This window comes from Perognathus longimembris, chromosome 2 (genome assembly GCF_023159225.1).
Source record: "Perognathus longimembris pacificus isolate PPM17 chromosome 2, ASM2315922v1, whole genome shotgun sequence".
NCBI lineage: Eukaryota > Metazoa > Chordata > Mammalia > Rodentia > Heteromyidae > Perognathus > Perognathus longimembris.
The window spans coordinates 60,457,009-60,469,876 of NC_063162.1; the positions used below are offsets into that span (position 1 = coordinate 60,457,009).

At 48.6% G+C, this 12,868-nt stretch overlaps 1 protein-coding gene across 1 annotated transcript in view; it reads left to right on the top strand.

The window, feature by feature from the left end:
- Nucleotides 1–10,226, top strand: part of C2H10orf71 (chromosome 2 C10orf71 homolog) — a 30,749-nt gene extending 20,523 nt beyond the window's left edge. The window contains exons 2-3 of the mRNA XM_048336058.1: nucleotides 605–707; nucleotides 5,769–10,226. Coding sequence (XP_048192015.1) covers nucleotides 5,923–10,161 — 4,239 coding nt within the window. The 5' untranslated portion in view covers nucleotides 605–707; nucleotides 5,769–5,922 and the 3' untranslated portion in view covers nucleotides 10,162–10,226. The remainder of the gene's footprint in view (nucleotides 1–604; nucleotides 708–5,768) is intronic.
- The last annotated feature ends 2,642 nt before the right edge of the window (nucleotides 10,227–12,868 follow it).

Here is a 12,868-nt window from a genome sequence, read left to right on the forward strand (position 1 = left end):
AGGATTACAGTTCAAAGCCAATGGGGGCAAGAAAGTTTCTTATCTCCAATTAAGTACCAAACAGCTGGATGTGGAGCTGTGGCTCAAGTGGTAGATGGCCAGCCTTGAACTAAGGCACAGCACCACCTAAGTCCTGATTTCAAGCCCAAGTACCATCAACATCATCATCATCATCATCATCATCATCATCATCATCATCATCACTAATAACAATAATTGAGCAATTGAGACATTCAGGAAGTTGAGATCAGGAGGATGATAGTTTGAAGCCAGTCTAAGAAAAAAAGTTAGTGAAATCCTATCTTAACAAACAAAGGAAATTGCAGTGCACACCTGTAATCTCAACTATGGCTCAGGTAGGTAGGAAAAATACAAGATGCTATCTGAAATATGAACTAAAACAAAAACATACTTGAAGGAAATAATGTGCTTTCCCAGTAAATGTAAGGCTTTGAGTTCAAACCCTAGGAATATCAAAATAAACGAATTTTAAAGAATGGTTGTATTATAACTATCCCTGGCATTTAAAGATGTTTCTTTCCACTGAACACCTTGGCCCTTTGATCAGTTGGGTTGCACTAAAAATATTTTCTCCTCTTTCTAGATGGGCAGTGATAACAACCAATATAAGAATGGAAAGGAAGCTTAAGAACCCAGATCCTGTACCCCAACAAGGCAAGCACCTGCAGCCCCCACTGCTCTAACAGGTATGGGGTCCTCCTCTTTCTGTTGCTATAACAAAGATCTGAGAAAACCAAGTTAAAAAGAAGAAAGTTTTGTTTTGACTCCAAGTTTGGAGGTTTCAGCCCATGATGGATTGACCCCATTGCTTGGGTCTGTGGTGAGTCAGGACATCACTCCATGGTGGGAGCCTGTGGTGGAGGTTTGTGCTCACTACACAGAACCCTGGATGCAAACAGAGAGGAAGAGAGACAGACTTCTAATAGCATTTTCAAAGTCATATTCAATCCCACTGACCTAAACACCTCCCATTAGGCCCCGCCTCAAAATTTCCAACATTTCCCAATTGTGCCTTGCTGCAGCCTAGGCTGTGAGGGACACTCCAAACACAAACCATGGCAATATGGAACCAATGTGGACACTCCAGACACAAACCAAGGCAACATGAAGTCAATGAGGACACTCCAGACACAAACCAAGGTAACATGGAACCAGTGGGGACACTCCAGACACAAACCAAGGCAACATGGGGCCAATGCCTTCCATGGTTGGTGCCTACACTTGAGGAGTCACTGTTCATGTGAGGATGAAGCCAGCATTAGGACTGACCCCTGCTTAGACTGGCTTCAAATCAGAATTGAAGAAATTACCTGAATAAAGGCAGTGGGCTGGTGCTGCATTTCCCTGTCTCCTGGCATGAATTCATGTGGTTACTTTTCTGGATGCTTCATCAGTGAACACTCTTTACTGGGTATGTGTGTCTGTCTGTCTACCTATGTCTGTGTCTGTCTGTCTGTCTGTCTGTGTGTCTGTGTGTGTGTGCACACATCAGTCTTGGGGCTTGAACTCAGGGTCTGGGCAAGTTCCCTGAGTTTTTTTGCTCAAGGCTAGGGCTTTACCACTTGAGCCACAGCTTCACTTCCAGCTTTTTTGGTAGTTTATTGGAGATTAGAATCTCACAGATTTTCCTATCTCAGCTGGCTTCGATCCTTGATCCTCAGATCTCAACCTCCTGAGGGCTTACTTTACTTTTATTTAGAATCACAAGATAAACTTGTGATCAGTTAGAATTCTTTGGTCACAAGCAACAAATCTGGACATATATACAAAAACAGGTCATCATGTAACGGAAAATTAGAGATGGAGATTGAAGATCAAAGAAAGGAAAGATCAGAAAGCAAACGCCCACAAGCATGCTGAAAGTTCTCTCACTGAGAGCAACCCAGAGGATAGGGGTCTCCAGCATAAACATAAAGTCAGCATCTCTGCTGGGTGTGTTAGCTCACACCCATCATCCTAGTTACTCAGGAAGCTGAGATCTGCTGATCATGGTTCAAAGCCAGTCCAGGCAGGAAAGTCTGTGGGATTCTTATCTCCAGTGAACCACCAAAAAGCCAGAAAGGGAGCTGTGGCTCAAGTAGTAGAGAGCTAGCCTGGAGCAAAAAAGCACAGCTTCCAGGCCCATGCCCTGAGTTCAAGACCAGGATCAGCACATACACACACACACACACACACACACACACACACACACACACACACACACACACACACACACACACCAGCATCTCTGTCCTGGCTTTTGCCCTTGAATGTGGCTCAGGGAGTACAATAGGCTCCTTGGCTTTCAGCAACCCTCGTTTCTGAGTATGATAGTTGGAAGAAAGAATTTCTCAAAGATATCAAGTGTTTTTACTCAGAAAGGTAGAAGTCCATTGTTCCAAAATACAAAGCAAGTCCCTGCTAGTATAATAGTTCATTTAGCCAGAGATTATTGACTCTAAGATTCTAGACTTGGTTCTGCAGCTCTCTCCTATTTGTATGTTACACACAAGTAGTACCAATAGTACCAGGTGTTCTGATATTGTGCACCAGTACTGATGAATGATCCTGCCATCCCGGACACCAGCAGACATCTCCACCATGTTGGAAGGGCCACAGGGCTGCTGGTAGTCACAGCATAATGTGGAGATAGGCAGCGAAGAGGAGGCACATAGAGGAGGAAGGGAACACCCATGGAATGTGAGGGAAGGATTGCAAAAATGTATCTGAATTCTAGACACCTTATTAAAGTTCTTCAGAATGGAACAGAACCAACAGAATTCATAGAGGGGAGAGGGAGAGGAAGAGAGAGGGAGAACTAAACTGAGATCTACCCTCTTAGCGAAATTCTAACCCTTCAGCAGTGCAGCATCATTAAGAACAGGCAGCATGCTTCACAAAAGAGCTCTAGGGTTTATTCATCATGTAAAATCAAAAGTGTGATCCCTAGGACCATCTAGTCTCCATCACCCAGCCCCTGGCAATGGCCATTCTAGTCTCTGCTTGGGTCGTTTGAGTCTTTTACATAAGTAGGCTCCTGTGGCATTTGTCCTTCTGTGTCAGGCTTATTTTACTTAGTGTGATGCCATCTGAATTTATCTACATTGTCACAAATGGCCAACTTCCCTTCCTTTCTAACACTTTTATTAACACATATTAGTTGTACCAAAGGGTTTCATTGTGACATGTCTACATATGCACACAGTGTCTCTCGATCAAACTCACTCCTCCCTCCCTCCCAGACGCTCTTCCCCTCACCCCAATTTGTAAAACAGTTTCAGCAGGTTTCACTGTTCTTTTTCCAGACATGTATATAAACTATGTGGAGTGTCTCTGCCCTCCTTTACCCTCTCTAACCCCCAACACGCACTGGAACCCCCCTCCCAGCTGCCTGTTTCCCTCTCCTAACATCCAGATTTGAATGGATATTGATTGTTTAAAGGGTTTTTACAGTAGTATTTCACATATTCATATATTATGTTTTATCAGACAACTCCCTCCATGGCTCTTTCTTCATTCCTTCTACCAGCTGTTATTCAACAGGTTTCAGAGATTTCTTATGCCATCTTTATACATAAACATAATGTATTTCAATACTGTTTGCCTTCCATCATTCCCTTTCCTCTCCCCTCCACATCTCCCCAAGAAGTTCTGCAGTTATAATCATGTTAGATGATTCATGGATACGTTGATACATACATACATACATACATACATACATATCATACAGACAGACACAGATGATTGATAGATGAGATAGATGATTGATAGATACATAGACATATGAGATAGATAGATGATAGATAGATAGATAGATAGATAGATAGATAGATAGATAGATAGATTCTGCACTGGAAAGAATACATGTGGCTTTTGTCCTTCTGAACCTGGCTTACTTTACATAACCTGAGGATCTCCAGTTACATCTATTTTCCTATACATGATATAATTTTATTCTTCCTTGTGACTGATAATATTTCATTGACTATAGACTAGTTTTCTTAATCCATTCCTCAGTAGTTAGGCATCTGGGATGTTTTGTTGCTCAGCTATGATGAATACTGCTGCAACAAATGTGGGTGTGGCAGTGTCTACTGTACCCTGATGAACATCTTCAAATGTGTATCATTGAATGTCTTATGGTTCATGTTTTTGGAGGAACCTCTGTCCTGATTTCCTAGTTCATATTCTCCCTAACAGTGTATGAGGGTTAGTTTTTCTACAGAATCTGTGGCAGCATTTGCTGTTTATGTCCTTGATGATGCTCATTCTGATTGTCATTTCTATTTACAGTTTCTGCATAGCCAAGGATGTTGAGCGTGCCTTTGTGTATTTGTGGTGTACTTTGCTTCTAAAAATTCTCTGTTCAGCTCATTAATCCCTTTATTAATTGGGCAGTTGATTCTTTGGGCATTTAGGGGTTTTTTATGGCTACTAATCCCTTGTCAGATGTATAACTCTTTTCTTTTTGCCAGTCCTGGGGCTTGAACTCAGGGTCTGAGCATGGTCCCTGGCTTCTTTTTGCTCAAGGATAGCACTCTGTCACTTGAGCTACAGCGCCACTTCTGCCTTTTTCTATATATGTGATGCTGAGGACTCAAACCCAGGGCTTCATGTATACGAGGCAAGCACTCTACCACTAGGCCATATTCCCAGCCCATACCTCTTCTTTTTTAAGACTAAATTATATTCTACCATGTGCATGTACCACATTTTTGATCTACCAATCTGTCCATGGACATTTAAGGTGCTTCCATTTGAACTGGGTTCCACTATAATCAGTTTTAGCTGATAATAAATCAGGATCTCTTTAAGATCTTAATTCCATCTTCTTTATGTATATACTTGGATATTGAATTACTGAATCCTAAAGTCATTTTTAACTTTTGGAGGAAACTTCACAAGGTTTTCCATAATGGCTAGGTAATTTGCCTTCCCACTAACAGTGGGAACCCTTAACAACACTAATGATTTTCACACACACACACATATACATAGTACGTGTGTGTGTATACACATATGAGTTTGGGGGGCTTTGGGAGGGCAGAACTGGGATTTGAACACCAGGCTTGGAACACTCTCACATTTAGTTACATTTCAAATAGAGTTGCAAGTTTCCTTAGTGAAGATCCTCCTATCTTTACTTCCTGAGTAGCTGAAGTGTAGTAGCTGGGGCTTGAACTCATGGCCTGGGTGCAGTTTCTGAGATTCTTTTTGCTCAAAGTTAGTGTTCTACCATTTGAGCCACAGCTCCATTTATACCTTTTTTAGTGGCTAATTGGAGGCAAGGGTCTCATGGACTTCCTAGCTGGGGAGGTTTCAAATCTTGATCCTCAGATCTCAGCCTCCTGAGTAGCTATGATTGCAGGCATGAGCCGCTGCACTTGGCTTTCATTCAGTTGTTTTCCTTTGTTGTACAGAAACTTTTCCATTTTATGTGATCACATTTGTCTTTTCCTTTCTTTCTGTTTTTGCTTTGTTACCATCCTCTTCTCCATTGTTTTTCTCTTAAAGACTTCACCTGATTAAAGGTGGCTTACCTGCTTTACATGGGGTAAGCTGCTGAACCATTTCCACCGATTTCCATGTTCATCACACCTGAAGAACCCAGTTATATAAACATCTAGCATGAGTGGCTAACCCCAAACCATACAGTAAGCAAGCCACAACAGCACCCAACTAGCCAGCCCAGGCACCATTACCCACCCAGGGCAGTGTACAGACTATTAAGTTGAATTTACTGTTTACATCATGCATTTCTTTTACAGAGGCGGATTAAAAAATAAATAAATTCCCACTTTGCAAGTGCAGCTGGTCAACAAGAAGTTCAAGTTTGTGAGAAGAAGGCTGTACCTGACTGGCCAGGATCTCACCCAAGACATCACCCACTGTCAGGGGCCAGCCAGCCAGTGCCCACAGACCATGCAGGGGAGCAAGAAAGGCACAGATGCGTTCAGTGATACCTCCAGCATTGGCAGTGTGCTGGATGATGCAGACAGAGAGGTGAGTAACCTGACAGACAGGGCATTCCGGAGCTTGTGCATTTCCGAAGACACCTCCTTCCAGGACTCTGATCTCACCCTTTCTCCAGAGAGCAGCCGCCAGGGGATTGGCTCTTTCCACCAAGAAACAGTGGGCCACACCCAAAGGAAGAGTGGCATTTGGACTCAGCTTCCATCCCAAGGCACAGAGCACACAGGCTGGGCCGCCACCTTCCAGCAGCTGCCCAAATATGCCCAAGGGGAGGAAAGGTACCCCAAAACCAGCCCCCCACCAATGCCAGCCCAGAGGAGACTGGAGGTACCTGTTTCTGGTCTAAGGAGCAGCACTAAGCCCATTTCCAAAGTCTCATCATTAATCAAATCCTTTGACAGACCTGAGAGCCAACATTGTGACAATAGGCCTCCTCCTAGCAAGCCTCCGGCTCTCAAAAATCCCCCCAAGTTTGCCCCTCTCCCAGAAAGCGGTGTCAATTTCTGTTTCGATTCTGCCTTTTTGACTGTCAGAAGAGTGCCCGCTGAAGTCTCCAATCCCCACCAGAGTGGCCACCAGCCTGGCAGGAACCTTGGAGAACAAGAGGCTCCCAAGAACTCTGAGATGGCCTCTCACAGCTCTGGAAGCTTCCTCCAAGCAGAGGACAGGGCCACCAGTGCATTTGAGTCGCGGTTCCCCTCTCCACCCAACCAGTCAATCAAAGCTGAACCCGAAAGAAGCAAGGAGTGGGCTCCCAGAGGGACTTTTCTGCATAGTGAAAACAGTGCTTTTGAGTCATGGAATGCCCACCAGCCAAAGTTGCTGGAGAGGAAGGAGGTGGCTGAAACAATCCCAGAAAGCAAAGCTCCCAGACATTACGAGGACAAACTTTTATTAAGAGAGCCTCATGCCCCCGATCGCAAAGTCTCTCCCTGCCAGGCCCGAAGCAGCTGTACCCAGGAAGAGAACCAAGTGGCCCCAGGACCTCTGTGCACATCGGGATCCTGGGGGCCCAGAGACCCAGGAGCCCTGGTCTTTCCTGCTGAGGAAAAATCTTCTGGCTCACAATCAGAGCCTCAGGCAAAGCCAAGCCAGCCCCCGTGGAGGAAGCCAAAACCTAGCAAAGGAGGGAAGGACAATCGCCAAGATACTCCCGAAGAAAAGAAGCAGAGCCACAGGAGAGAGCTGCCTCCATTCTCAAAGCACAACCCCCCAGGGCAGTTTCCAGACAATGATGCTCCAGACATTTCTGGGGACCCCAGTGAGCATTATAGTCCTCCTTTTAATATCAGTAAGCTCCTGACCCCCATCATACCTGCCAAGCATCCCCTGGAGTCCTCAGACCCCCAGCAGGCACACATCAGCCCCTCCCCACCAACACAGCTAAACGGGTACCAGGAGAAGGAATCCAGTGAACACCTGCCTCGAGACAGTTACAAATCCAAAGCACCCAGCCTCTTGTTCAACCTCAAGGACGTGCGGAAGCGCGTCAAGAGTACCTACAGTCCCTCCCCGCTCTTAAAAGGCTTTGATGAAAAGCACAGGGGTAAGATGGATAGCAAGCAAGAAGCCATCACCAATGGGGTGATGCTGCCCAATGGACTTGAGGAAAGCCCTCCAGAGGAGCTTTCAAAGGAGAGCCCAACCAATGCCCCCAGCCCATCTCACAGCGGTACCCAGGGGGACCCCAGTGACTCCTCCTCAGAAATCCATCCAACCCTCAACTCCCCTGCAACTGGCACCCAAGCCCCTTTCTGTGTCAATGGGGAGGCTATAGAAAGGAGATGTGAGGAGAAAAAGGAAGCAGAAGGAGAGGCAGAACTGGGTCTTGCCAAGGCCAGTTGGCACCCAGACTCCAAGGAACATTACCCCAGAAAGCACCTGTCACTGAAGCTTTGTGACAGGGAGCCTGAGACTGGACAGACTGCAGAGAAAACCAAGATCCACCAAGTCGAAAATGGGCTCTCGAGATCCATCTCCCAGGAGACAGAACCTGAGCAAAAGGTGGGACTTCTGGTCCCACCCTTGAGCCAGAAACTCTCCCCTGCACCTCTCTCCCCTGAGGAAGAGGAGGTCTTCTACAGTGACAGCCAGTCTGACTTCATGCCGAGCCTTCAGAGCAAGGCCAAGGTCAGTACCAGCTCCTCAGACCAATCGTTTGCCTCCTTTGAAGATCAGCAGAAGTCATGGTTTCCTGAGAGCCAGTGGGAAGACAGGAAGAAGGACATGAGTGCATGTGACAGTCAGAAGGATAAGAAGAATGTGCTAGAAAAGGTTGACCCTCCAGACTACAGCTCACATAATGGGGACAGGTGTGTGGAAAAGCCTAGCCAGGGTAGGGTGCTGGGAAGAGAAGGGGCAGAGCTGCCTGCAAGGAGACCCAGAAAGGCATCCACAGAGGAAGGGAATTTGAGAGGCTCTTGGATCCAAGGAAAACAGGACACATCCCTTTCTCATGCCAACGATGCCCTTCCCTCACCAGCTTCTGCCCCAAAGAAGCACAAGCTGTTCACCATTAAAGACAACACCTTGAGGGCCACCCCAGTGATAAAGCCTATCATCCTGCCTCTCCTAAGGACCACATCCTCCGAGGATGCTCTCATCAGTGGCCACAGAGAGGAGGAACTGCAGAGGCAAGCATGGGGGGAGGATGCTGGTGGCCTCTGTGCCCCCCCAAATCAGGAGATGCCCAGCATTCCAACATCTGCTAGCCTACAAGGCACATACTTGAAGCACAAGGTGGGCAAGTGCCTGGACCCCCAGCAGGTATACAATGGAGCCAAGATGGAGAGCTCTGAGCAAGCTCAGAAGGGGGACTTCCCACCTGAGCTCCTGGCGGGAGGAGGGGCTTACGGGATGTCATCCCCAGATGTGACACATGAACTCCTGGCCAGTGATGGCAAAAGCAAGGCCACAGGAGGGGGTGCACTGCCCACTCCCAGGCATATCCCCACCATCACTTTCCCCCAGGAAGATTCAGAAGCCCAGCCACCTGGTACCTATTGGGAAGAGCAGGAAGAAGGTTCACAGACTCACTTTTTGTCTCCACCTAGAGCAGGGCTTGCTGGGAGAAGGCTGGTCCCCTGTGAGATGGTGGCCTCTCCCTACCCCAGCTCCCTGGGCGAGAGCAGCGCCTGCTCCCCAGCTGCCAGCAGCCTCTGGGACGATGGCTCCCAGATCCCCAGCGACCTGGGTCTGCTGCCGGAAGAGCCTCCAGCCTCCAGCTCCTGGGCCAGCCCAAGCCCTGCCAGGCTCACCCGAAGGGAGGACCTGACGCATGGTCTCATGTGGGAGGCAGATAGCTCTGATCTCCAGCTGGAGGGAGCAGTGGAAGATGGCCGAACTCTCTCTCCAAAGGGTGCGCTGTTGGAGATGGCTGGCAGCTCTGCGGGCCCCTCTGAGAAATCTGAGCATCCAGCTTACCGGGGAAGGACAGCCAGCAAACCCCCGGCAGTCCCACCCAAGACGGAGAAGGCCCTGAGGAGGGCCAAGAAGCTGGCCAGCAAGCGGAAGAAGACAGACAGGGTACAGGAGAAGCCTGGAGAGGCCTGGGAGAACTTGCAGGGGACAGAGCACAGGCCAACCTCTCCTAGAGACCCTCCAGGAGCTAGATTTCCTGTCGTGCGAGCCCTGCCGCCTCCAACACACCGCCACTCAGTGTCAGGAGGCCCAGAGCCTATGGGGAGGCGGCCCTGGGGGCCTCAGGCTCTCACACCCCTGCCCCCCTACCCTGCCACCCAAAAAATCCTCCAAGATCCTCAGTCTGGAGAGTATTTTGTCTTCGACTTGCCCCTGCAGGTGAAAATCAAGACCTTCTATGACCCAGAGACAGGCAAGTATGTTAAAATCTCTGTGCCCTCATCAGAGGGGGCGTCCCCCGAGCCACCCCTGCAGGACGCTCTGGCTGCCCCTTACCTGCTGTACCCCGGCTTCCGGCCTGTGCCAGTGACGACCTTGATGCCTGTACGGTGCTCGTCCCAGCTCTCTGCCCCTACCTTCCTCAGGCAGGGCCCCCGTGCCAGGCCCCAGAGCATCCATGGTGGAGGACTACAGCCAGCCCCGGGGCCTCAGGATGACCCTACCCCTCAGGGGCCTCCGCAAAGCCTAGAGGAGGGCACAGAAGCCTCTGGCCTCAACATCATCTCCACCGAAGACCTAGAGGACTTTGCCACTGAAGGCATTTCCTGAGAATTGCAACAGACTGGATCCCCAACCCCCCAAAACAAAACAGCTTACAGTTCTTAACAACTAATCCCTCTCTCCCTCTCTCTCTGTCTCTCTTTCTCTCTCATGCACACACACACACACACACACACACACACTCACACACATTTATACTTACCTATTTGAGATTCCTGAAATTCACAAGAAGGTGGGGATCCATGTAATTCCATCCCAGGGCCCCCTGGGCTCCCTCTGAGTCTCTTCTCAAATCTGCTTCTCTCCGCCCTCCTCCCCCCCCCCCATTCTTGTCTTTCTTTGGCCCTGCACCAGCATGGTAGGACATAAGAAACTGTCAACCCTATGGGGTGGCTGATCTCCTGCACCCCCACACCCTCCTTCTCAAGGGTGGGCTCCCTCCTTCAGGTCCCAGAAATGCCAATCCCTGTGATGGGCACTCCCAGCCTCGCAGGAAGAGCTCAGCCACACCCTCCTGTGGGTCACTAGTGGCATATGGTAGCAGGGCTCCTGGTCACTGAGGTGGAACTGGCCGCAGATGACCCAAGATGGAGTTTGCAGAAACTGTGAGTGGGCGATAGGTTTTCTTTGCTGAAGGGTGTTTGCCCCAGGAAAGCTATTTTCTGATAAAGAAAAGACTCTCATGGAAAAAGTGAAGAAAATTTACCAGTGTACCTCTGTCCCTGGACTCCTGTCTTTCTTCTGTGGGCAGTGGGGTGGTGCACATTTGTGGGAGGACGAAGAGGGTGGTATGTGCTTCAGGCTTCCCAAGATAGCCCACACACAACCTCATGTGAAACTGCAGCCCCGCGACTCACGGCAGTCCTTTAATCCCTGCTCATGCCATCTTGGGGAAGCCTGTCAGTGCGAAACTGAGGGAGGCTAAGCTCACTCTCAGGCTTGGCCCAGGGAAACTGAGTCGGTAGAGTCTGTTGACTCAATTTCCCCAAGTGAGGAAAACAAGTTGCTCTGATTTAGTGACTGGTCTTTACATCCTGCACTCAAAAGGAATGTGTATTCTTGAGCCCCTAGTCTCTGGGGGTTGGAGAAGTGACTCAGCTCAGGTCATTTGGGCTGCAGGAGTTTGGGGGAGATGGGGGTGGCAGAAAGGGGCCAGATTCAAACAGCCATGCCAGCTCATGGTTTAGATTTGGGGATTTTATACATATTTTCCTAGCGAGTACAGCTACACCTGAATTTCATTGTCAAAATGTCCTCGGGTAGTTCCCTCTCTCACCTGCCCCCCCCCCACTGCACCCCTGGGTCGAAGCTGCTGGATTTGGCTCCGCCTGTGAAGTCAGCCCAGCCCAGTACTACGCCACAGTGCCAGCCACACACACCTGTTCTCACTGCACAGGGCAGGACCAGAGCAGCCACCATGCCACCACCCCAGGACCGGCAGGTCCTCCCGTTATTTTTTTTTTTTTTTTTGTCTTATTAGAGTCAGAAAAAAAATAGCTCACCTTAGAATTCGTGGAGCCTCTGGGAGAAAATGGCTAACAAAGGCCTCTTCATTCAATAATAATCACCATTATAAAACTGTGTCCCCACCAGGGAAAGTACCAGAGGGGCTGGGGTGGGGAAGCAGTTTCTTCTGTCTTGGGTGACTGCATTGGGAGGGCTACGGAGAGGGGCAAAAGGATCAGCCGGGGGAGGCCTGGAGACCCAAGTCAGCTCTCTGGGGCCCTAGGGGATAGCAGGGTCTGTCTGTCTGTCCGCTCATACCAGGGCCTGAGAAAAGCCAGCCTGCACCTGCTCACAGCAAAGCACCCTTCATCTTCAATTCCGATTACAGCCCCGAGACAAAAGGTAAGAGTCGTTACTCCAGAAAGAACAACTCACTTGATGGTTTGTACCAAGATGAGAAGGGGGGATCATTTATGTCTCCTTCTCTCCATCCCTTATTCTGTTCTTCTCCTCTCCTCCCTTCCTCTTTTCCTTTTTCCTTCCCCCTCCATTCCTTATTCCTGCTTTCTTTCTTCTTCCCTATCCTCCATTCCCTCCTTTGTCTTTTCCCTCCCTTCCTTTTTCTCTTCCTACTTCAACCCTGTCTCTCTTCTTTTTCCCTCCCTCTCTATCCCTTCTCTCTTCCTTACTTCCTTTTTTCTTCTCTCCGTCCTCTCTGTCCTCCCTTCCTGCCACCCCCCCCCACTTCTATCCCTTTTTCAAACCTTAGCACAGGGCTGGGAATATGGCCTAGTGGTAAAGTGCTCGCCTTGTACACATGAAGCCCTGGGTTCAATTCCTCAGCACCACATATATAGAAAACGCTGGAAATGGCACTGTGGCTCAAGTGGTAGAGTGCTATCCTTGAGCAAAAAGAAGCCAGGGACAGTTCTCAGGCCCTGAGTCCCAGGCCCAGGACTGGAAAAACAAACAAACAAACACACAAACCTCAGCACAGAGCCAGGCATTTTGGTGGGCACTGGAGGAAGCATAATCATGAAACCTGTGCTCTGCAGTCAGTGAGTTCAAATCTAACAGAGAAGCAAGATGGTTACCATTTCAACATTCAGTCATCAGCAGGTTGCTCAGAAGAGCACCCAACTCAGCCTGGAAAGCTGAGGGAGATGGCACCTGAATTAAGGAATGTACAGCAGTTCATCCTCCTATGAAGAAAGAATGACATTCCCCCTTCGTCTGTTTATCAAAGATGACACTGATTAAATATGTCTATTAGATATGTCTTACCAAAGCACATTGGATTTATCTAGCA